Raw genomic sequence first — 26,766 nt, 5'->3', positions numbered from 1 at the left:
GCTTCAGTTGATAAATTTGTATATTTTGATCAAACTGAACAGGAAAAAAAAAATCGAAATCTGAACAACAAGTGTACAAAATGCATTTGAAAGATTTTCATAACATTACAGTAGACAGCGCGCATGCTAATGCCTCATGTGATACTGCCTTGTGACACCAGAATTTGCTTCATTTTCTTCATTTCACAAACATCTCTGAAGATTTGTCAGTGTGGGCACAGGGAAATATACATGAAAATGTTAGTATATACAACAACAAACATGCATCGCCATAATGAAAACTTGTTTTTAAAAAATATAATAACATGTTCGTTTTAAGCATGAATAGAAACAAGAATATAGGGCCTACAGAGATTTTGTTGTTGTTGTATGTAATGCAACTCTATGAATTCTGTAAACCCAATAACATAATGTACAGGAATGAAAATGAAAAAAAAAAAAAAACTTCTTGCCACATCTTTAAACCCTATTTCTTGATTAGTACATTCAACTCAATCATTTTGATCAGTGGTTTATAGGAGAACTGAAGATATGAGACAGTCATTTGTATATTTTCTACTCCCAGAAATATGACAAGGGTTCCATGTTGTCACATAATTACTTCAATTTGTTATTAAATTCCCTTCCTACAAAATAGCATGTTAATGTACTAATTTGACAACTAGACATACATATACATGCCTACATTGTATTGAAGACCATGAAGGGCAGATTTGAGCATCTTTGTCAGATTTTTCTTTCTTTTTGTCCTTATATTCCAAACAAAGTCTCCCAAAATGCAAACATATCATATTAATACATGTATGTACATGGAGACAAACTACGTACATATAGCATCAAATCTGAACTAAAACAAAGTTGCACATTCCCTTCACATATAATTGATACTGTGCTAGTTTATCTTGTACATTTGAAACAGGTTGCAATGTAATGTATAATGGTATAATCTTTCCTCACCACTTGAGGTCAAAACAATTCTAAGTAAATAAAATCATCTAGTAAGTTTGTTTTTGTGTTGTGTTGTTTTGTTTTTCAATGGAGGTGTTTGTTTCTTTATTTCTTTGTTTGGATTTTGATTTCTCGAGGCAAAAGATAAACATGTTCAAAGTATTCTTATCATAAATTCACAAGTCTGGAATTGAGTATTCATAACTTAAGATTTGATACTGTATGTGCCACACATTTCATGAAGGTCTTATTTTCATGAATTCTACAAGCTGACTGAAAGTTATGAAATGATTTACACATCAAAATATTGCCTTCTGTTACTGAAATGCAATGACTATTGTCTCGAAGGTGGGAACTCATTAACTTTGCTTCCTGAAAAGGATTACAAGTACTAGGTACTTACTTCTCATGCCACCAATGTTGTACTCGGTCACAAATGCAATCACTTGCAAATTTGGGTGGTTTTTTTTCAAAATTTGCAAATTATCATACTTGAAAAATTTATGCTGTTATACACTATATACACCCATGTTAGCATTAGTGCTGTGGTAGTACCATCAATCATCAATTAAGTAGCATATCTATCTTTCTCTATCTCTCTCTCTCTCTATCCCTTTCTCTCTTTATCTCTCTCTTTCTAAAAAAAAAAAAAAACAACAACAAAAAGAATTCCGCACGTTCATCAAATGACTCAAAGTTCTAGCCTCTCTTACATTGTACCATAAAACTGCACATTGGGGGTGTCATCACCACTGGGGTCCATATGTCCGCTGCGGGTCATGTCGTCACGCTGGGCTCGCTGGTTCACCTCTGGCGCCTTCTTTGGTGGGGGCCGCCTGAAGGGCGCAAACAGGAAGTAGCCGAGGGCGGAGCCCAGCGCCACGGCAACAAGGAAATAGGCGTTGTACGTCATGACGGCCAGCATCAGCATATAGCCAAGGGTGACGGACAGTATGTGCACCAGAGATCGACCGAAGTGGATCTTGCATCTGGGAAATCAGAAATAAATGGAAGGTGGAAGGATTGGCATGGACTTGAATCATACACAAGAGAGAGAAAGAGCAAAACTTATTTCTGTTCAGCAAATAAGAACATAGATGTAACTCTGTAGTTATTTTGCTACATATACACAGTCCAGTCAACTCTGAGCATGTCATGTCTGTTCCGACTTCAGGACAGATACAGGACTTACTTCAGGCAAGCCTCAAGAGACATGAGTCATAATTTGTCATACAGTTTAATTTTCCTGAGAATTTTCTTCAACTTTGATCTGGCCCCAAGAATTTCATTGGAATAAATGCAAAATTCAACCTAGACATTTTCAAATTACACAGAGTTGACTGTACGTAATTCAGTGTGTGTGACATGGATATCCATAATGAAAACAGTGACAATACTGCAACGAAAAAACAACATCAACAACAATATCAAAAATAGAGCCAACAGCATTATCTCTCTATATAGCTGACTTTTGACTACGGTCCATCAACAATGTGAATCCCTGATCCTGCATGAACAAAATGTCTTCGGGAGTTTAAGTGCAATCTTATTATGTTCTGAAAGGGGAAAGCCACGCCATGTTCCAAGGTGACCTCTGATAGATGAAGTAAACTCCACTTGCCAAAGAAAGATATTTGATGTGGTGGGGGCTGACCCGCATATCGGGAAAGTGGGGGGGGGGGGGGGGGGGTCTGTTTTATTGTTCCAGGTGAGGGCAATGGGTGAATGAGAAGGAATTCTGTGGGTAAACAACCCCTGGAAAATACAAGGTTGTTGGTGTTAAGGGTTTGCAATTTTCTTCCCTTTCTTTTCTGAGGGAAATATGTCTGCATACATGTGGAGGGAGGAGGGGTCAAAAATATGAAAAGAACTTTTAAGTAGCAACTCCAACCCCCTTTGACTCTAAAAGCAATCATCGCTGTGGAACAGATGTTTACAATGATTTGATGCACAGAATATAATCATCCCGTTGGATTTAATTTAAATACAAGAAAGTTTTTTCAAGCTTTGTAACCAGGTAAATGGGAAATTTATGAGGTAATAACACCTCAATCCTGAGTGAGTTGCATTGATAGGATATGCAGTGGTGACTAATATCAGAATTTTCTAAAGATATGTATAACTTTTAAAATTCTACAAATATTTTCTCAAACAGCCGAGTTTGATGAAATGCTACCATCATATTTCATTGTTCAATCCTACTCTTTTCATTAAAGTCAGCTCCAGTTTGTGGTGGAACTGCGTTTGAAGACCTTAAAGGAATAATTTACCATTTGCAGATGAAACGAAAACCCAGCATTAGTGCTTCAAAATAGTTATAAAATGTGAGTTAGGGATAGAAACAACCAATGTAAAACTTTGAACCAGTTTAATCAATGTTAAGTACCAGGAATTGTTAAATATACAAAATGTGAACAATAGTTATATAATAAAAATATTTCCAGACTAAGCCGTCTAAAGATATGTTTAATGAGAAAAATAGTGATATCTCCTTTAAATTGCAAAAATCTTATTATGGTAGGATGTTTTGTGATACAACTGACCTACACGTATGCGTCAAAAGTGATATCTTGAAAATTTTTGAAATCACTGCTCCCAAAGGTAAACAGGACCTTTAAAGGATGCTTGTTTGCTGTAGACATACCTTCTCTTTCTGACCTTAGAGACACTGCTTGGGATCTGAAGTGGAGCTAGGAGGGGCGACCTGGTGTTGATTGAGGAGGTCCATTTCATTTTGAGGGGGTTGGTTGCATAGCAACGGGTCAGGTACACACCCAGAGTTGACAAAGCCTCCAGAACCACAGATCCCACAAAGAAGAGTAGGCAGGTAAGGACAAATGCTGTGAAATGGTTATAAGAATAAGGGGAAAATATGGAATACTGGTGATATAGTCTCTCAACAGAAGTTCTTTCATTTATCAAGTCCTGGAAATTTTGCTACACAAAATGAATTAGCATCTTGTCATTGATCATTAAATTGGCAACTCTGAATTTAACTGCATATCTTCCATTGGCGAAACACTTGATGAATCTTGTTGCTCAAGAAAAAAAAAACACCAAAATAAATGTAAATCTGAGAGAAAAAAAAAGGACTGTTCATATTGAGCTACAAAGTGTTAATTTAAGGATCAATCACTTGCAAGGGCTTTTGAAGTTTCAGCAATCCATTGCTTTACTACAACACAATTACCTTCACCAAAAAGAAAAAAGAAAATTGTAGGGATCAATCTTTCCAGTATCAAACAGCAGTTTGGTTTCTTCTTCTTTTTTTTCCTTGGGTTGCATCCTGCTATGAAACTTATCTTTTATGTACAAATATGTTAAAGACACTAGCACAGAATTTTGCTGGACACAATTGCCAATTGACTGAAACTGGTGATCAGTTTGAGAAGTAAAACCTTTTCCCTGCAATGATGGCAATTGAAAAAAGTTTGCACATGGCAGCTAGGATCCACCAGAGTAAGTGATTTGAACTGGCTTGTATCTTACGCAATATCCACGCAATGGCCTTTTCTCTGGGAGATGTTACGGCCCCAGTTGGTATGGTCCAACCCTTGAAGAGGAGGTTTGTCACATTTGGACTGAAGAAGAAATACTGGGCCATTCCCTTCATGATGAATGAGGGTGATGGGATGGTGTTGACTTTCAGCTGGTCACTTAGGTATCTTGGTCATTAGTCTGAAATGGAGAATGGATAAGATAGAATTAACCCTATTACATCCAACTTACGTTGCAGTCTTCTTTCTAGCACATTATACACTTCTGAATGAGAATGGTTTGGTCAGCTATGGTCTTCTGCAGATACATCCACACCAACTTGGTGATATGAGAAGCACACTGAGTATGGAACTAATAGCAATATTTTTTTGAACTTTCATATCCAAAGAGGGACTGCTTACAATTGATGACGGAAGATTGTCCTCCTGTCCTAGTAGTCCCTTACAGTGGTTATGAAGACCGAATCTTGAATGTTGAAATACCTTGTTAAAATGCGATCTTCTGCCTGTTTTCCTGTCCAGTTGCTTATAAATGGAAGTTACAGCATGATAGCTAGCCCTTTAAGGGAGAAATCTGCAATTTATAATGAAAAGACTTCTGAGCATTTTGTTCCTGCATGATGAACACACATACTGTAACTTGTACTTGAGAACTTGCATCCAAACTGGCTGTGTTTCTGTTACCATGCACACATAGTGTGTCTCCTGGAAGCAAAGAGCTTCTTGAAATGAGTTTATTCATAATGCATGTTCTAAGCTTTAATATGTGATCGTGACCAGGAACATCACCATTTCAGCAGCTGACTGACTACCACACAGAACTCATCATGATTGATTTATAGAATAAATTCTGCAATCTCATTGGTTGAGAGCAGTGCATTAATTTTTACAAGCCACAAGTTCAATATCAAAATAACCAGTGTAATCACTGAAGACAGACACTGTAAACATGATATCACATTCTAATATAAACTGGCTTCAAGAATGTAGCCACTCAACAGAAGAGCTGAAATGTGTCACATGTGGGTGGTGAGTCACACACCATTTGTCCCTGGCAGCCTTAGTAATTGCCCTTTGGCTTAGTTGGGCTTGGCGTGATATGATGTACATGCCACCCATATTAAAAGAACAACTTAGCAATAAATTACACCATAAGGTCAAGGTCAAGGACCACAAGGTAGATCTCTCCTACTGGTACTATCGACTACTACCAGACTACTGTGACTCTACTCTATCTTCACAATTCCCTATGAATAATACTAGGCATGACAACACCGAACACTGGCACTGGTCTGACAGTCCCAGACCAGTAAAAATCACTGTCGGACCAGGCCAGCATATTTTCAGGGCTTGCTAAATTTATTGCACTGGTTAATACTGGTCCAACATAACAGATAAAAATAACATTGTCGGGACCAGTTGAAAAAAAGTACAGGACCAATAAATTTAAGGTTCTGACCATGTCCATGACCAATCGACCACTCCCAAGTAGATCACGTCTAGAACAGAATCTAGTCTAGGGAAAATGGGTTTAAGTGTGCAGCCCTGCCCCTGGAGCTGCTATTAATAATAATATTGATAATAGAACAAAAAAAGGGGGGGCAGAAAGAGTACAGTATCGGTAACGTTAGTTCTTGATTTCATTTCATGTTTTTTTTTCCCTTTTTTGCCTTAGCTTGAGAACAGACAGGCCGTATCATCATTAATATCTTTTAAGACTAAAAGTAAATCAATACGCTTGATCGTACTTAACTGCGGGTTACTAGTAGTAGTAGTACTAGCAGTAAATTTAGTACTAGTTTTACAGTAGGACCAATTAGGACACTGTCTGTGAGTGTGAGTTAAGAATACGTACAATAAACACACATATAAAGCAATATATGGGACTACTACGAATTGCTCTTTCTAAGGGCCACGTCCTAATTGCCTAATGGAGCCGGAGGACAGCAAAAAGTGCCCTGACTGAGCATAGTAAAGCTTGGTAAATACTATTACCTGAGAACAGTCGAACTATGAAGGGGTATCGTAACTTCAATCTTTCACAAACAGTAAACAGAGCGTCTACAACATCACAACGTTGATCTTGCCGTAACTGCATTGTACTGAATTGGTAAACAATTTGTCACGAGTGGTCACGAGTTTCATGGATGTTTCCCGTTCCCAGCCAGGGCCCGGCGCGGCGCCCAGGGGCAGCGGTAGGGCCTACATGAAATGAATGTTGGCATATACATGCAGGCGATGATCGATGCATTCACACGAAGAGTAGAGCCAAAATATTCGGTTCTGAGCATTGCTATGTAGTTTTGGAGATCAAGGGCGACGGAACCAAGGGGAGGGTTAGGGCCTATATTAATTTTTCTCTCAGACTCCCCCCCCCCCCCCTTTTTTTTAACCTCTTCCTATGTCCCTGCACATTGCCTTGGGTTCCTCCTAAAATTGTCCCCGCCACCTTCACAAAATAATAGCATGAGAAAGGGTTCCGCTTCTCAGTTGTTTGATTGTTTGTTTGTTTGCTTGAAGTTGTTTTATTTGCGTAAGAAATACCTGTAAGATAAATTGCTATACACATGAAAACATATGGCTGGTATAGCCCATCACCTGAAGTGGCGATGATCGGAACGGTTTTGAAACTAATTATAAAACTAACGAAGATATTTCTTCAAGTAGGCCTAGGTCAAAGTAGAATATGAAGAAAAAATGAATGGAAAGTAAAATCATATAGAGAATGGCACGCACAACACATCAAAACATGTGATGTCATTGATTAGATATCATAGCATAGCGAGAAAATTTTTCCTTAGGGAGGAATCAGTTAAGTTTTGTATATTCAAGTTAAAGGGCCCCTGAAATCCAAATGCATGTTGATTTGTGTTGATTTATGATACCCTCAACATCACTTTTGCGGTGAAACGAATATCTAGAAACATTCCATATATTTTTAACAATTTTTTTCTTCTATTTTTCTTCAGATTACTTGGGAACGCCCACATAAAATCCTTCTAAACCGATATTCCTCTTGTGACCTCATCTGTCAATCATTGCTAAAGTACTGAAATGTTTAACAAAAGACATGGCGAGGGAACATGCAAATCAATGCTGTATGCTGAGTCGAGGGGAAAGTGCATTCCAATGTCTTTCGTTAAACACCTCAGTACTTCAGCAATGATTGACAGATGAGGTCACAAGAGGAATATTGGTTTGGAAGGATTTTTGGTGGGCGTTCCCAAGTAATCTGGAGAAAAATCGTTAAGATCGAATAAATGGAATGTTTCTAGATATTCGTTTCACAGCAAAAGTGACGATGAGGGTATCATAACTCAACACAAATCAACATGCATTTGGATGTCAGGGGCCCTTTAAATCAAGGCGGGGAGAGACAAAATTGATCTAAATTGTCGACCAGATTGCAAGCACTAGGCCCTAATAGCTCTGGGTCAAAGTATGCGGAAAGAAAGAGAGAATAAATGAGTTAATAAGTGACGTTAATAATTCGATACCAGCCTGAGAATACAAAATGATAAATAGATGAAAAAACAAAAACCAACAACATTATATCGAATACTCATAAAACAATTTGGGCATATACTTATGCTGTATGAAAATTCAGGTGCGTTAATGTTTGTACACACAAATGGAAAGTGGGAAACTAATAGCACAACTGCTTATCACCGTTAATATAGGCCCCTAAGCTCAAAACTATTTGAAATAAACACACACAGACAGACAGGCAAGGTACATACACACACACACACACACACACACACACACACACACACACACACACACACACCTGGTTTACCAGTCAAATATTTGCATTAAAAACAAAACAAAACGTCTGTCTATTGTATATGATTTGTAAAACTGCTTGACTTTATAAGAAAATACATGCTTATGAAACGTCTTTTAATCAACTGCATAATAATAAAAAAATCTTCATATTCAACGATAAAACTTAAACGATATCTTGTCTTAACATAATCAAAATGATCTCGAAAACATTCGAAAGGTATATGGCAATGGGCTTGGTGTGTAATGTCACAGACAGGGAATTCGAAATTCTTGAACCTGTATCATGACAGTAAAGGCTGATGTAATCCAATATTGGATTTACTTTTAACTTTTAGTAAAGCTACAAAGTATTGTGTTTGTTCCTTCGCTTTCCCTACTGTGTAGTTTGATGATTATCATGCATATTTAATAAGCAAAGTTGGATGTTATACTGCAGGGTAATGGGAAGCTCGGATTTTACTTGCATAATAATTATATAGATATCATATCAGAGTCGTGTCCTCTTTGGGGTTGACAGATTTAAAGCAATATATGATAATAGATATATAACATGTATGATCATCAATAACAAACTGAAACTAGATTTTCCAAATTTTTGCAAAAACAAATGAAGTGAAATACAATTATTATGTTAAGTTATTAATAGTGTTTTTAGCTATATATATGACAATAGTTACACAGATCTGACATTTCGTCATGGTTGTTCTTCATTTCAAGTTCATTTTCTTCCTGGCTTAAGTAGAACAGAAATATACTTATTTGGGAAAAAGAATATTCTTGCCTTCGATTCAATGGTTGAGATAGATAATGATATTTGTTATTCTTTAAAGAAAATAAAACGATGGAAGTTTATTGAGCCATATAGTATTACTCCACACATTCCCTTCGGGTATATGGATTAAAAGTTATCAATGAAAACCCTAGAAATTTCGAAATATTCAAAATTGTCTCGTCCATTTTGTTTATTTCGGAAACATGAATGGGAATTTCGCTATCATTGATATTCCGAGCTATATATAGACAGACACAATTATTGATTTGCTGGTTGCAGAAAATATGTTTCAAACTAATACAGTTTTATTTCAGTTAAAAGTGCTTAGCCTAATTGTACTGCAACTAATCTCGCTTTTTTGACCCACTTCATAGCGTTTATAAGAACAGTATCAAAATATTAGCTAAAAGGTCGAAAGCCGAGTCTTGATAACAGTTCAAAGATGTGCACGCAATCCTCTCAAAGATCGACCATAGTTTCTTAAAATGATAAGATAAAGTTATCTCTTTGTTTCGTTCTGTGGTACCACTATATTCCAGGACAGGTGCATTTAACGAAATGTATATCCTCTTGAGATGTTGATAATCCTCTTTCGCAAATATTAGCAGCTGGATATGGAGGCGGTAATTTCTGGTAGTAGGTAAATCTTCAAGTTATCATTTCTCAATCAGAGTGATCAAATGCTATCACATTATTTTATATAAGCGGAAAAATAGGAACATTCAAACCAATTCAACAACTGATGTTTTGTCGTGAAGACGTAAACTTGTGGTTCTCGACGTCATCCGTGTATAGGTTCACGGAGACTCTGTGCTTTTTGAGGATTGAGAGTTATCAATTTTTATAGCAATACATTGGCAACCTAATGCTGTACTATGGTGCAACGTTGCTCAATAAGACTTTACATCCTGTTGCTAGCAGCCATCTCAGGTGAGTCAACGTACTCCTTCGTTTTTTTAATCACATGATGGGTGAATCGAGTTTTGGAACTGCAGCTTTACCTGTATATGAGGGACGAAGAGTTTTTTGGGGGCCGTGTCGTGTTAATTTTGTCAAACAGAGTTGATAAAACCCCCTACTTTGAATCCTGAAATCCCTGAATAGAGTCCCCTGGCTGTAGCGGCTGTGTCCCCCGTATATAGGCAAGGCACTTTATTCTCATTTTAACCTGCATTTCAGAAGGGACTTAAAAAGGGACCGTAGTTGCTTGTGCATCATCATTCATTGCATCCTTAGCGGAAACTTTAACAATGTGATTCAAATCATAATTTTTTCTCAATATCTTGTAAAATGGTATCGAGAAAACAAGATTTTTTTTTTCAGTCTGTGAGGCTATGACTTTTTATAACTTCATATTTATGTGCAGGGTCTATTTGAAGTTATCCATGCTATTTGCTTGCTATAATTTCAAATTTCCGAATCGTCTTTTAGTTATCCACATCGCAGTAAATATGGCCTTGTGTGTATTTCTTCTGTCATATCATAGTATCTGTATTACTATTTGCAAATATATATCAAACACGTCAAACTGCAGGAGTACTAGTATATACCTAATGTAATTAACGCACTAGCAGGTCTACATACAATATTTTGCAAAACTGCATAATAGTATTGAATGCGTTTCCAACAGCTTTGAGAATAATGTATTTTATTGACTTGAAACAGTAGTATAAATCTCGCGAAATATTACTAATTACGATTTGCAGTCACGTTGAAGATGGTACAAGAGAAAACGCAATAAAAAGTAAACGTCTATCCGTGTTATACAGTATTGCATTTCAGAAGGGGTGAAGGAAAGGGGAAGAACTTTATCATTATTAACCTCGAAGTAATCCGTAAGAAAGATAGGTATAATATTATTATGTAAGACTCTTTTGGTTTTGTCTTAACTATTTGGGTTTTCCTATACATTTTCTTTTTCTTTATGACTTATATTCATTTCTGTACTAGATCTCCATTACAATTACGTGAAATAGCATCTCGTGTTATTGTTAAAAGTAGCATTTTCCACATATTTATATTACAGACCCTATTTCATCAAGCAGCAAAATGGATGGCACATACTGTTATTGAGAGTGTCCTAGTGTTTGTTTTTTTCTAATTCATTGTTTGTATGATTTCTTCAATGAAGTGAGTGCGAATATAAGTTAGGGTGCAGGTAAGGTGTATTTAAGTCACAAATTTTGATGCTCTTCACTCCTCTGTGCGTTCTTTTAGATGTCAAGTGCTGGTCTTGAGATAGAGAGCGCGAATAATATTTTGCCTTATTATAAGCTTACCACGAATACTATTATGACAATGCACAAAGTAAGATTTGAACAATGAATTTTGTTAGATCACGTACTAATGAGATAAGTGTGTGAATTCAGCTGCCGGAAGCTAAGCAGGTGCAAAAACATACTTGTCTCAAACTATGTATCTTCAGTGTGACGCATTGTCCTTGAAGTGTTTTGTCGTGATAAAAAAAGACATGTTTGTTAATGAGCATATCAATGATTCTTTACATCTTTCTCAAGGACTCTGTATATCTCTTAGATCACCATACTTATTTGAAGATGTAGATGTCTCGAGCAGGAAATGGGAGGGGGTTATCTAGCAAAGCAAACACTTGTGGAAGTACATTGGGACCAATTAGTGTATGATAGATTGAGGGATACCTTTCCACTGTATAAGGCGTCGGACTTAGTGATAAATATTCCATCCACACGTACATAATAGTGTATTTCAATATTTGGAATACAATTTGCGTGTATTAGTTGTTGCTATGATGTCGGGCGACGCCTGGGCCATCGTCGGGCAAACTTTCTGGTTATAAAGAAAATCCTTTGTTACATTTTTTTTTTATTAAGATGTAAATATGATATGGCAGTAACCAGTCTAATAGATATACTTCTACAAGCTGCACTGTTTTAAATACACCCACACTCGTATAACAGTATAAAACAATAGACAGAGTTCAAACTTTCAAGGTTTATATTCGCATATTATGAATATAAAATAACATATTAAACAACATAATACATTTACAATCAACTTGTTTAAGCTTTCGTCTCTTCTGTCAACTTGTTCTTGAGTTTTTATGTTCCATTGCTATCTATTTTACCCTACAGTTGTGAAAAATGTAGCAGGAAACTGCACGAATGGTAAGTAAAATTACTTACCGTGTTTAGCCAATTCATATTTCAGCCATTATTGCTTCATCTTAAATGTAACAAGGAACATTGAGTGGTTGCTGTGTAGGCCTCACCAACACTTATAATCTTGGACCATGGACGATAAACGTCTGTGACGTCACCGCACGTAATTGGTGTATCATTCACCACTGTCCAACCAATCAGCTGCGAATGCAGCGAACACATCTTGTACCACGAGCCAATCAAAACTCCTTTTCGGCTTAAGACATGTGCTTGATGAAAAGAAAAATGTACAGAATGATAATGATTGTAACGAGGTTAGCAATGACAATACATCACAGCTCTTGATAAAACAAACAAACAAACAAACTGAGATATAAGTTTTTTTTTCTATTCCTATAATAGACATTGATAGTTGATGATGCACTTTCTAAAGTATAACTTGGTGTGTCAATTCTAGAATTTACACTTTAGTATTATATTCAGATGTTCTAGTATGATTCACAGAGAATATACATAATTTCCGCAGGAAATATTAATGGCTCATTTTGTTATTGTAACGACAAATATTATCGTCCGTCAATTATTTGTTAATGTGTCAGGGATGGTAGGACATTACTACATTATCTATCTTATGCTGACCTTCTTTTTTTGTGATATTCAAAATATTTCATTGACTATACAGATGACGGAACGACGTGCGCTATGCCCCGTGAGTACTACTTGTACATATACGTATTGTGTAACTGTAAGAACAATAAATTCAGCGATTAAAAATCTTATGTGAATCATTTTGTCAAAGCAGCAGCAAAACAGCACTGAGCATGAGCAACTTTCATGAGATGTACGTGTCACGTCACGTGATTTTAACCCTTGAAAGACTGTAGATTCGAAGTTCCACTGCTGTCGTACAAACAAGAGTTGCTTGGGAGTGGTGGGGTTAAGCTATGATGCCTCTTGTGCATTGCGAGGGGAAATTATACACCTTTGTCATGCCTGATGGCCACTTTTAATCATGACTAACCAGGCCTTTCCACTACAATGTATCTCCGGATGTAACTTTCCATCATGTAACTTCTGAAGAATGAAATTCTGACCAAAAATCTCTTTGAAATTATCATTGCATATTCATATTTGGGATGATGTACAGTGGTACATGGAATCTAAGTGATTTTGTGTGCACAAAATAATCTACGTAGCTGAGAATGCGCGGGTCCTACACATTCGAGCCCCCCCCCCCCCCCCCCAAAAAAAAAAAAAAAAAAAAAAAATCCGGTCTAACGCTTAAAGTGTCAGATCAAATGTGATTAATTGTACGTCGTACGTCAATATTCTTAGTACATAAATAAATTTCTTATACATAATCTAAATATTTTTCCCCCAGAGGGCGGTCTGATCTTCGTCGCTGAGTCCAGTGGAGACATTTTCATGTCTGACCTCGATGGTGACACCCTTCAGTTTTGGCCCATTCCTTTGGGGGATGTAGAATACCCCGTAGCCGTGGACTACCACCCGTCGGAGGACCTGGTCTTCTGGAGCGATGTTGGATTGTTGGACAGTTCTATTCACCGGGCTAACCCCGACGGATCGGCTAAGATGACTATATTCGCCAAGAATGGCAGCGGTAGGATAAGTGCAACGCACTTGTGCACCTCTGCACGAGCATGTTGTTGTTGTTGTTGTTGATGGTGATCATGATGTTGTTGTTGTTGATGGTGATGGTGATGATGATGATGTTGTTGTTGTTGTTGATGATGATGTTGTTGTTATACCAAATATACTGACAAATCACATTCTCTTTGCTTTTCGTTTTTTTTCCTCGAACAAAAAATTCGGTAAGAAAGATAAAAGATGTGCAACTTATCTCACAATATATCTGCATGTTGAAATTCAACTGAAAGAATAACTATCAAAATAGTTTTTGAAGTCTTGAACGCTCACTGCAACATCAAATCTTTACGACATCATGGAGCAAACTACTACAGTATAATTATGTCCCTTTTAGTAAAAATGTGACCTTTCTGCACGCATTTCGTAAATAAATGTCTTTCCCGCCCTCGACTGGGCATAGTTATCGATGGACTTGCACTGGATCTCACCAAGGATCGGTTATACTGGACCGATACCGGATTCGACACTATCGGATCAATGGATCTCGACGGTTCGGACAGCATGGTAATCCTCAGTGACGATCTCGACGAACCGAGAGCGATTGTGATTCATGACGGCACAAGGTGAAAAGACATGAATGTGAAGCATTATCCAACGAAACATGTTAAAATGGTTCTTCGCTCTGTGTTCACGTAAACGTAGATTAGGAATAAAGCCAAAACAGAGCAGTGATGTTCCATGAAAACTTAGCAGAAATTGTTTATGGAATCTGGCAGCCTTAAATGTTTTTGTGAAGTAAACGCAAATTCGATAAGGGGACAATACAGTGCATCCCAAGTTTCCTGTCGGTTTTTAGATAAGTGCAATATAATGAAAAATACCTTATTGTTATCGATTGTATAGCAATCTTAAATCCTTCCCCTGAGACAGAACATTAACTACAACTCCATGTGTGTGTGTGTGCACCATCTTGATAACTATCAATTTCACTTCTTCGGATCTGGAGCATCGAGTGTGCATTCCGGATATATAAAGCATTGCAGGACATTGCGTTACTTGCAGGATGATATTGTTGTGGTATTACGCAGGTCCCGGATTCGAGCCCTCTATTCAAGGGCAAGACATTTCAAGTGTTATCATGGCCATGAGGGGTGTCTTTTTTTTTGGGGGGGGGGAGCAAGGTCGTGAGCACTGCACAAGTGCGTGTTCGATGAAAGTGAAACAGCGTAAAATTGTCGAGTGATTTTAGAACCGTGAGTTGGAGAGATGCAAGATTTATGAACATCCCTGATCATCAACAGCAGCACCGCCTACTTTTTAAAAGATTAATCTGATAGATTGTGTGTTTGGTTGTTGTTGTTGTTGTTGTTGTCGTGGTCGTCGTGTTCGTCATTTTCGTTTTCTTTCAACCCTAGGAAGATGTATTGGACCGATTGGGGGAATGCGCCGAAGATCGAGAAGGCAGACTTGGACGGATCAAGCAGAGAAGTTATTGTTGCCTCACAACTAATTTACCCGAATGGACTGGCCTTCAGCTCGGATGGTATTAAAAACTGTGTTGTTTGTTTCCTATAAGAACGTAAGACACTTCCACCACACTAACGAAAATTGTGGACAGCACGCTATCATTAACAAGATGTATTTCTTACTGATCATGTGATGCTGTGTTACAAGAATTTACCATAATTGTTACGTGTGTGTTACCCATGTGTATTGTTTGGAAATGCAGGAATGAATGAATTATACAACCATTGTTTATTTTCATAACCTAAACCGACATAAATTTCCTTCGCTATACCGCCAAACATTATTATTTGCATCGTTTGCACCAAAATGACGTTATCTTATATACTTAATATGATATATAAATATATACTTAACCCTTTGCGTGCTTGAGTGCCGATCATTACAGGCACAGAAAACACCATGGCGTTTATTATGTAACACACATTGCTCAAAGTACGTACCTGGCCTAGAAAGGGTTAACATTTGGTAGCATTCTTCCCATCTGATTTGATCGAACCGTAATATATATAAAATCAAGTCTATATCCAAATCACACCCTCCCCACCTAAACAACAGTATTCTTGTTTGCAATTATCTTTAAACATTATTCTATTGGGCCTACATGCAAGCAGGTGCACTGAAATTAATTCGGTTTCATGACAATGAGAATTAGGTTTTGTTTGTTATACAGAATCTCTTCATTAATCATTTTTTTTTTTTAGTGTGCTCAGTGCTCATCATTGCTCATAGTGGGCACGTGAACTCAAGAGCTTCAGACAAAGATTATATCATGGTTTTAGAAAACAATAACAACAAGGGGAGCGAATTTTAAGGTCTGCGGAACGTTTTTGGCAAAAGTGTGTGGAGGGTTAGGATTTTAAGTCTGATAGAGAAACAGGTACCAGCAATTTGCGATAGTAAACTTGTCACAAAGTCCGCATTATTATGGTAACTCAGATTCTCGGGTAAACAGAAACTACATCTCTATCTTATGAAGATGGAATGGAGTAAAGACATTGCAGAGGCCGTCATCAAAATCAAGCTTCCGCTAATAGCGGTATCCAGCATTTTGTTAGTATTAATTTTATGGAATAATCAATCATTTTCCACCGTGTATCGTGTCGTATATTGTGTACTAGTATAATGATCTCTCTCTCTCTCTCTCTCTCTCTCTCTCTCTCTCTCTATATATATATATATATATATATATATATGTATATATATGTTTATATAATTATGTATACCTATACAGTATGTATTTGTCCAATGTACAGTTATTTTTGGAAAATTGTTCGTTACATTATATCTACTTTGTGAAAAACGCAGAAATCAAAGCAAATCAAATCAAATCAAATCAAATCAGATAATACGACCTTTTAAGGTAAATTTTGTTGGCAGTACAAGGGGGTAATGTCTTTGACTGTCTGTCCTGGTCAAGGTCAAACATTATTTTGGTGCGACGCTGCTCGGGACCGGATCGAGTCCGTCGATCTGAACGGAGAGAACAGGCAGCTCCTCTTGGCTACGTCCGGCATCCATCCGTTTGACCTGGCGGTGTATGGGAATCGTATCATCTGGAGCGACTGGTCGCATCGCGCTCTTGGCTACTCGGACGATGGAGGCGCTAGTCACAGTTTTATTCACGATTATGTTTTCGAAAGACCAATGGGCATACACCTTTACCCAGGTATGGGAGATATAGGCTACCTAACTTTAGCATATTTTAATTTTTTAAGCAGGTTTTCGTTATGACTCGCGTTAATGATTACAAAAATCGAGGTATATGCACTACGTCAAGAAAACATTACAAAACTTGGATTCTCTTACGTCAATGTTTTCCGTTTTAGTTCTGTATTTTGCGAAAGAGGAGAGACAGATTTCTTTCAATAAATGCACCAAGGAGCCCTGCATGGCAGTTAGACAACATTCTCGGAAGCACTTACGATTTTTAGTTTTTTTTTTTAAATCTATGTCTACGCCCAAACAAATACTGAGTATGCTAACAACATGTTCCTCTGATGGTAGAGGAAAAGGAAATCATGTTCAAACTTGTTTTAAGGTTTGTCTCCCAAGTTAACTAAACCCTCTTTTAAGTTTGCGTAAATATAATGATTTTGATATATATATATATATATATATATGCACTGTTAAGGGCGGTGAGTTGGCTCAGTCGGTAGCGTGTCTGCCTCACGATCACGCGGCCCGGGTTCGAACCTGAGTCTGGACTGAGCAATGTTGTGTGTAAACATACCGTCCCCTCTAGCAAGAGGCAAAACACTCTGTCCCTCGGATAGGACATAAAATGGAGGTCCCGTGTATGAGAGAGTCACAGCTCATGCACGTAAAAGATCCCGCTTCATTCATTCATCGCAAAGAGCAGGGTGTCCAACCCGGTGAAGTGGTCCCACCCCACATCCAACTGGACCCCATGGAAGACCAGCTTAGTGTAGCTGAATATGGGCTATCCAGCCATCTTCACAGATGGAAAATGAACAACAACAACAACAACAACAACAACTGTATATCTTAAAAAGTACTCGGAAACTTGTCGTATTTCAAGAATGTATTCTGCTCTAAATTGTTGTCATTTCGGGACATGTGATAGCTGAAATGATGTCTGTTTATTATAGACCTCATTCCTGTATCCACATGTTGGAGTGTAATTTCTTAGAGGAGACCTATTTTTCCCCCGAATTTTGAAGTCGTCCAACTTCTACGTGATATGAGTGATTAGCGAGTGTTTTATTTAATTATCAGTGTTTCATTTTTTTACATGGACTGTTTATCCTTCCACGTGTAAACTCCGTATACGTTTTCGAATTATCATTTTTTCCTCTCTCTCACCCTCTTTCTTCATTTAGGTAACACCTCTCACGCAACGCAGCCACCACCAACAGATAACCCAGGTTGGTGATAAGGGCCAACATCGTTAAATTGTTATTGTTGCTGTTGTCGTCGTCATCGTCGTCGTCGCTGTTGTTGTTGTTGTTGTTGTCATCGTCGTCGTTGTCGTTGTTGTCGTTGTTATAGTCGTCGTTGTGACTGTTGTTATACCTTAGTAAACAATTCTGTGACAATCCCGGAACTCACGGAAGTTGTGTCGCTCATTCTGTAGTCAAAGCGTATACGCTCACGCAGTGCAAGTGTTAGATATTAATGATAATGCACTGGGCAAAAGTTCACCCAATACTGCCCAAAGATAGAGTTGCCCTTTTATGGTTTAGTGAACTGATCTCACCGGAGAGTTGATCGCAAGAAAGTAAGAGAGAAATGTCGAGAAATTTGCTCAAGAAAACACCCTGCGTAAAGTATTAAAATTCCTCAAAATTACTATTTCCTCTCGAAAATAGAGCATGGGAGTTTGATGCAGACAATTGAACTAAAAATGAAGGACATATAGGCCTACCACTATTTTGAATGCTAACGAAGACATTTTATTCGTATGTTTGGTTCGTGTTTCTCGCCTAGATACGCACCTCATATGCGACAGTACGTCGATGACGTTGATTATTGCTCGCTCACTGCTCGATGTCGACGATAACGCCGGTGATGTCCATTTTGAAGACGAATCGTGCGTTGGCTACGATCACGACATCGACCACATCGCGGTCACGACTTTTTACGACGAGTGTTCGACTGAACAAAAGGTGAAAATTTAGAAACCTGGTTACAGAATCATTAATCTCACATGCTCATCAAGAGTGTACTACGTTCTTTCATGTTATAAAGCAGAAGAGAATGCTGTAGCATATGAAACATCTTCTTATCTTTACTGAAAGAAAATACTAAGAGATATCCACAAAATTTCATTTCTAGATAAAGGTATAGGCCTATATACATTCCCTGAACTGGTTTCTGACAGATTATGATAAGGGCAGGCAATATCATTCTCCTACCTTCTGAAGGAGGTAGATTAAGTGCCCTTTCCATTATGCTAGAATATGAAAGTACATGTGACATCTATTCATGAAAATACATGTGACATCTGTTCATGCATACATCTCTTCATGCATTTTAATCGTCCTCTGCTGAGTCATCACAAAGTGTTATTGTTGAAGACTTCTTTCTTAGCGATTACGGCACATGGCTTAATCAAACCTTTAAAAATGAGTAACTTTTGAACGGATTATCCGATTTTTCTTAAACTTCATGGATGTGTTCTTGTAAGATTAAAGGGATCGTATAGTTTTGGTTGAGACCTAATTTCAGGTTTCTAACATTTTTTTGGTGAGATAATCAGAAACCTCCTATGAAATATGAAAGAGCATGTAATTCTATGAGGAAATCAACGTTTATTTGATGAAAATTGGTTTTGAAATGTCTGAGATATCAAAAAAGAGCGATTCTACTAAAGTGTGGGACCCACACTTTATCACGATCGCTTTGTTTTACTTTGTTTTTGGATGTCTCAGTCATTCCAAACCCGATTTTCATCAAATAAACTTTGAATTCCTCTTAAAATGGTATACTCTGTACTATATAACAAGTGTTTTCTTGGTATCTCGCAAAAATTTAAAAGCCCAATTCTCATCTCCACCAATACTGTACTATCCCTTGAATGTTCACCGGATTTTACTGACTCTACTTCCAATATATGTGAGAGTAAATTTCCCTCAAAAAGTGTATGTGAACAAAAATCCTCTTCTGAACAGTATCGGAGTCGTGAAAAAGAAAACTCCCCTCCAGCCAGCCAATTGGAGCGTCCGACATCTCGGAAGGTGCCATGTTTAAGGTTTGCGAACTGACAGTTAGCCGTGGACGGACTTTCTCCAATACCTCCTTTACATATTTGTATTATTTATTTATACAGAAGCTCGCATTCATCCGAGACAGTAGTGTCATTTGATGCTATACAGTACTGCCAAAAATTGAATAAATATTATGTCATGATATATCGTCAGTATCGCGTCATTAGATGCGAATATCTGCTGTCCCATTCATCAGACAATTATTCATGAACATTCACTCTCCTTCATCTTGCCTTACATTTTTTTTTCACTTCAAGCAAACGGTGGACAACATCGTTTACACCAACACTGTCACTTATTACAAGCCACGCCCTGAGAACGGAAGTGATCAGGTGATCACACGAGAACACGACCTCCAAGTTCCGGTCACGTGTCTCTTGGAGCGAGAAGAAGTTCTCAGCGAGTCTTTCGAACCCTACACCGGAAAAGTTTTGGTCGAGGAGGTAAACCTATAAATAGCCTGCATGGTGCTTGGCACGTCATGAAAGGATGATATGTTTTGTTTTTGTTTTGTTTTCCTTTTTGATTTTGTTAGTGAAACCCATCTAAGTAAATACCGTCCTAAAAACAGTTTTAGATATTTATTTTAACATATTTGACTCCTTCGAGAGTCATAATTTTCTCGAGCTTGATGTAACAAAACTTTGATGAAGCGTGCAAATTGTTCTGTTTCATATTAATAGGATGTGTCGAAAGAGGGATTTACCTTGTAGTTGTGGTGCATGTGCACCATGGATCTACTAGCTCCATGGTATCGGTATATGCTGTGTATATATATGTTTCGTTGGTGATTCAATCTCGTGTCCTTTTGGTTTTAATTGGAAATCATGTTCTGAATGATTCTTCCGAATTCGAAGTGAAGATTGAAAGTGGTCATAATGACAAATATTTTAAAGATAGTGATAATACTAAGATTATAAGTAGTTATTAGTTATAATGGTGTATAAGTAATAGTGAGTGATAGTGAAGAAAACTGTGGTTGTTGTTTTCAGATTGGCTACGGAGAGTTCAGCCTCTCTCTGGACAGGTTCGAGGATCACTCGTTCAGCAAGATAGCAAACGAAAGCGAACTTGTGAATCTAGGCGAACCCATCTACTTTGGCGCAAGTCTGGAGACCGTTGGTGACTTGTCACTGTTCATTGAATCCTGTTGGGCCACTCCCGTTGGATACATGCTTGACGACCGTAGATACGACATCATTACCGACGGGTAAAGTAGCTGATGCCCCGTTTTAACAGAGCCTTTCAAACTAGAGCTACGGCTACAACGTCCGGGTAGTATCCTGTATGGTGAGGTGCTGTTGTTGTTGTTGTTGTTTTTTTACCCTGCCTGTTAAAAGGTTACCCGCAAAATGTTGCTCGGACGTTGTCGCGGTAACTTTTGCCAAAGTCTACCCGATATCCTAATATGTAGAACTCCGACACTACCCCGATATTAACCCGACAACCTTTCTACTAGATCGCTCCTGCCGTAACATTCCTTTGATTTACTCAACATTTATAATCAAGCTTGCAGAAAGAGAATGATTGCCATACCTTACGCCGAAAACCTGCGTTGGATTGTTACCACTGATATCTATCTAGTAGTTGAGACAAGTGATTGTAACCACGTTTGGCTTACTAACACGATTGCTTACCTAGATGTGCACAATCTAGAACAAAAGGTGTCGCCGGCCGTTGGGTAGGGTAGTCGCATCGGTGGACACACCCCATTAGTATAAGAAGCCTAAACGGAGAAAGTTTTCGGTATGCATGTGTCTGTTTAGAACGGTTTTGTTGCCCGATGCCGCACATTTTGTTCTTCGGACGTTGTCCTGATGTTGTCGGGGTAAAGTCTGTTGAAATAGGGCTCGAGTGCATGCTTTCAAATACGGGAACGTAAGGAAACCAAAGCTAGAATATAGCTTACTATGTATATGTTACTATACATGTACCATTTTTTAGTTGACCACTCTTTTTTTCATACCTACATTATTTTTATGCTTCAAAGCATGCATATGTGTTCTTAGTTATAATGCTTATATCTTTAATGGAAAAATAGAGATAAAAACAGCAATATCATTAGAACACATCAGTGAAAGTTTGCGGAAATCCATTGGAAGCACGCAACACAAAGCGTACATTTTTGAAATGCTTTAGGTAGCAATTTATTCCATGTCGGCCACCCCATTTCGTATGTTTAAGCCAAACTGCAATTTTTATTGTCTTTTTGTTCCATCCAGATGCGCGGACGACAGCACAGTTGTGTTTCACGACAACTTTGGACCGGCGTTTCAAGCATTCCAGATTGACGCATTCACGTTCATTGGAGATTACCCACAGGTCGGTGACAGAAACACAGAAACACACACACACACACACACACACACACACACACCAGGAAATAAGTAAAATGAAAGAATATGAGAAATTTATACAGCGCAGTTCACTCTTTATATTCCGTTTGGCTCTTTTAAAGTTTTCAAGTTTGGACAAACTACTTTTACACTCGCAGTCACACATCATTCAAAATAGATTGGATGACAATGTCGTTGTCTCATAAGTTACCAATCGATCTGCATAATATGATTAATTTTCACTGAATCTGCGTAATTTGATATAAAATTAGAAATGAACCTGGCATTGAATAATTGTCGTGATACGTGTCTGGTCCGCTCACGGACGTTGCGCATGGGTGTGGATGGCGGTGGTGATGGTGATGGTATGTATATACTAGTATGGCTGGTGCTGCACACGTCCGCTCACGGCGACGCCCAGAGAGAATTCCGCCCGCCCGCCCATCCGGGGGTTGCAAATCTTTTTAGTGACTCCTGGCCGTTCTGCATGAATGATCATCGGGAAGACTAGTCTTGCCCTCCCAGCCGCTTTCTCCTAAATCTAGACAGGAGAGTGTCCAACGATATAAAGAAAATAAAAAGAGAATTTCACAAAATTTCACATTTTCAATAAAGTGCAAATTTCTTCGACTTGTTACTGACATAATAAGGGTAATATTATTCCCCCTGCCTTCTAAAAGAGAGAAGTTAAATGTTCTTTTGTTATGCGAGAAAAGTGAAAATATGTTGAATTTTCTTTATTCTTTCTTTATATCGTTGTACACATGTGACATCACAAGCTAAAGTAGTCTTCTCATCCAGCTTTGACTGAGCAAAAGCTTCAAAAATTCATATTTTTGAACGAATTGTCCGATTTTCCTCAAACTCTCACTGATGTGTTCTACTAATATTGCTGCATTCACTCAACCCACATGTCTATGAAGGTGGACTTGTCCTTTAAGATGTTTAAAAATGGCGCTTAAATCGTTTTTCGACGAAACTCTTTGGCTGTACAACGTACCGTTTTTCTATTCTCTTATTAACTATTTGACAGGTTTTCGTTCACTGTAACGTTCTCGTGTGTGACCAAAGTGACGTCACTTCTCGCTGCACCACGGGTTGCCTGCCAAGAACCCGACGTAGCGGGCGGCAGCTGGGTGCCAGTTCAAAACCTCATGCCGTCACAAATGGGCCGATATCTGCAGCTAGTCAGCTGCCCGGACAAATCGGCAGCAACCAAGGAGGTAAAAATCGAGAGAAATAAAACGGAATCTTGTAGGGAGTTCAGTGCAGCCAACATACGGTTAACATGAAGCCACTTCGGTACGCCGTGCATCCGACCTCTTGAGAGCAAATTTTTGCACGGCGACGGAGTGACTGATTGATAAAGCACGACTCACGACTATACGACTGACAGACTTTGGATCTGAAATAAATTACAATAGCTTCTGAATAAAACACGCTTCTTTATTTCAGATCCAAAGTCACTTAGTTGTGCCAACCAAAGTCATATAGTGTGAGGCGGGCTTTAGGGTAACGGATGTGTGCGCAAGCGTGTGTGAGCATTTCATAGCGTTGAATAAAAATAATATAAAAAAAACTGTCGCTTTCGATTTGAGCCCTATCTGTTGTCATAATTATACTCTCTTTCAATTTATTGTCAGAAATATCTAAAGCCTTTTCAAACGCTTGATCTATAGCTGACTCTCAATTTGACAACACGTTTCTGCAGATAAAGGGCAATGTTCCTGTCTAAAATTGATGTTCTTGTTTCATTTTTCCCGGATTTTAGGCAGATTTGACGCATTCAGTAAGTTGCATTTATTCTTTTCCCAATAGATTCCCCAATTTGATTAGGAGACGACGAAGGTGTCTTGCACCGAAATCTCCCTTTTACTCAATGAGTTAACGAGGATACCATCTATTTTACCTTCCAGAGAATGAAATTCGACCGTCTGATGCCGTTTCCATGACGACTCTGGTATCCTTACTGGTGGTTATTGCTCTCCTCCTCCTCCTCGTCTTGGCAATGATGTACAGGCGCAGTGGACCTAAAGCTTTAGGGTACCGACAGGTTGGAGTGGAGCCCTTGGACCCGTAGTCACTGTCTCTTTCGCCTGTTTAAAGGGATCACTGTTTAAGGTCTTAGGTCTTCGTCGGCAAGAAAGTTGCATTAGGTAACACAGTCAATGGAAATTTATAAGGGAATTGACAGAAATAATTGGATATGGTGCGAGTGAAAGCAAATCTGGGAATTCGCTGTGGGGCTTGTCTAAATCGTAACTTGTAGTCCCTCCGGTCCCTGTTTATTTAGAAGGGAAAGGAAAGTAGGCATACACGGATTACACCCATTTATTACCGCACTATATAGTCCCACAGTTACGACATTGGGTACATGTCGGGTGATCATACAGATATAAGGGAAGCTGTGTTTTTATCATGATATGCATGATAAAAAACAGCACGAAAGTGGTTGAACGTGCATCAAACTCACTCTGTAATACCAAAGTCCAATTCCACTCGTATCATACCTGGTAGAAATTTATACCAAGAGATCGGACACTATGGAAAGAAATATGTGGAGTTACACTCGATTGCAGATTCTAAGCGATGTTCTTTTAGAAGGTGCAAACCATGCACGTGCTACATAATAAAGTTCATTAGGCTCATATGCGCAGTCCTTTTTAAGACATACAGCTTCACGTGAGGAAACTGTAGAAGACGGACTCACTATCGTATTCACTCTTTGTGGCTAAATATGTTTCAATAAAAGAATGCTCAATTCTGGTCAGCGGTAATATTACAGAGCTGCCAACTAATAATGATATTCGGTAATTTCTACTGAAATTGGAGAAGAATACTGAAGACTGCAAGCAAATTACTGATTTTAGAAATCATTGTCTGTGATATATTCTATTGCACTATTAAGGATTACTGATTTTCCACTCAAAAGAGGTGCAAATTACTGATTTTCAGCCATCAAAGTACTGAAAGGCTTTTACAAAAGTTGGCAACTCTGTAATAAGACCATATCAGTTTCAAAGGTCATGTAGTTAAGTCGGTCAGGTCTGTCGCGAGATTGTAGTTATTTTTACCGTTGACACATGCCATCTGCAAGACAATTCTAGGCACATTATATTCCTGTATCTTTTTGTTGTCATTTTCAGCTCTGTTAGATTCATTTTCTCTCATTTTGCATTAACCGGTGAAAAATCTTTCATTTTAACTTAAAATTTCGCAGTAGTATTTCAGAATTCATTATGAATGCGTATAAAATGTGAATAAAGTTGACAAGGTAAAATTGATAAGGTTCAGCTGCTTGCGATCACTGGAGGCAACTAAAGCGGTAGTAAGTGTGGACAACTCTCCTCATACCGCATCTTTCATCGAATCAAGCTTTCCGCTTGCCACTTGCGCGCATGGTTAATCTTCATTGTGATATCAACTAGATTGAATATGAACGCTGTATCGTGATTCCCGAGATGAAGATTAACTCGCAAAAAAAAAAGGAGAGTCCACCTGTATACACAGGCACTCAAACACTATCAACAAATCTTGGAAAAAAAACCCACATACACAAGGTTGTTCGAAGCCTGTCACAAATCGACTACTGTCCTACAATGATTGCTAAAAAATAAAATGCAGTTGCCAGATTTTATTCGAAATTTCATCTAGATCTTATTAACTTTACCATTGTATAACTTTACATAAAGGTGAATGTTTCCTTTCACCATCTGCTTATTCTTCTGTTTGCTGTGTTTCATTGCTGACGCTTCTCTTATACGCTTCTCTTACCTAACTACTCAAGTAAAGTTTGCAGTCATTATTGATAAACTTGTTTGATCATTCGCCGAGTGATTCCATAATATTATAGAATAAACAGTAGAAGCATATTTAGCTTTGCGTGTAGTCTTATTTGTTGTAATATACTGGGTTCGTTTGCCTTGCTGGCTTGAAGTACTCTTATGTACATCTATTTCTGTATATGTGGAAGTCACACGAATCGATCTTTACCTATAAGTCAAATATTTTTTTTTCATCAATTATGCAGTATTATGCAGTCGAATTTTGCTCTCTCTGTGTGTGTGTATACCGAAAAAAAAAGTGTGTGGTGTGTGTGGTAGCAACAGATTGGACAACACTGCCTATTACCTAGGCCGTGTAATGGGAAGTAGCAGAATTATGGAGGTTATGGCATTAGAAATATATTATACAGATTTTCATCGAATACGGAGAAATAAGACAAGGCCTTGATGACAGTATCTCACAACTCTCCCATTGGAGTATGTATATCGGTCTAAAAGACATTGTTACAATCACGTTTTGGCCGATGATTTAATAACTGCAGCCTTCTCACCTCTATGACCCATCCACACATGTTATACATATAGGACGTTTCAAGACTATTACTATGGCCTACAGTATAAAGCTATTTGAATATGTCCC

General features: G+C 38.1%; 1 protein-coding gene across 1 annotated transcript; it reads right to left on the bottom strand.

The window, feature by feature from the left end:
• Nucleotides 1-6,553, bottom strand: LOC139743865 (uncharacterized). Its single transcript, XM_071654332.1, has 4 exons — nucleotides 6,441-6,553; nucleotides 4,438-4,626; nucleotides 3,593-3,788; nucleotides 1-1,937 (listed from the first exon to the last, which is right to left on the bottom strand). Exons 2-4 carry the CDS (start codon nucleotides 4,559-4,561, stop codon nucleotides 1,658-1,660), a joined length of 600 nt encoding a protein of 199 aa, XP_071510433.1. The 5' UTR covers nucleotides 4,562-4,626; nucleotides 6,441-6,553; the 3' UTR covers nucleotides 1-1,657.
• Nucleotides 6,554-26,766: the final 20,213 nt, after the last annotated feature.

The sequence above is a fragment of the Diadema antillarum genome, unplaced genomic scaffold (genome assembly GCF_040938485.1).
Source record: "Diadema antillarum isolate AM-2024a unplaced genomic scaffold, OU_Dant_1.0 scf00000035, whole genome shotgun sequence".
In the NCBI taxonomy this organism is placed as follows: Eukaryota; Metazoa; Echinodermata; class Echinoidea; order Diadematoida; family Diadematidae; genus Diadema; species Diadema antillarum.
Note: the sequence above shows the minus strand (reverse complement) of the source record. Positions and strands in the feature narration are given on the sequence as shown.

What these genes read in the sequence shown, in the direction of transcription:
- LOC139743865 (XM_071654332.1), bottom strand. Translation starts at nt 4,561, where the DNA reads ATGAAGGGAATGGCCCAGTATTTCTTCTTCAGTCCAAATGTGACAAAC. An exon ending in GGCCATTGCGTGGATATTGC is followed by an intron (nt 3,789 to 4,437) that starts GTAAGATACAAG and finishes ACCATTTCACAG; the next exon opens with CATTTGTCCTTACCTGCCTA. An exon ending in TCTAAGGTCAGAAAGAGAAG is followed by an intron (nt 1,938 to 3,592) that starts GTATGTCTACAG and finishes CTGATTTCCCAG; the next exon opens with ATGCAAGATCCACTTCGGTC.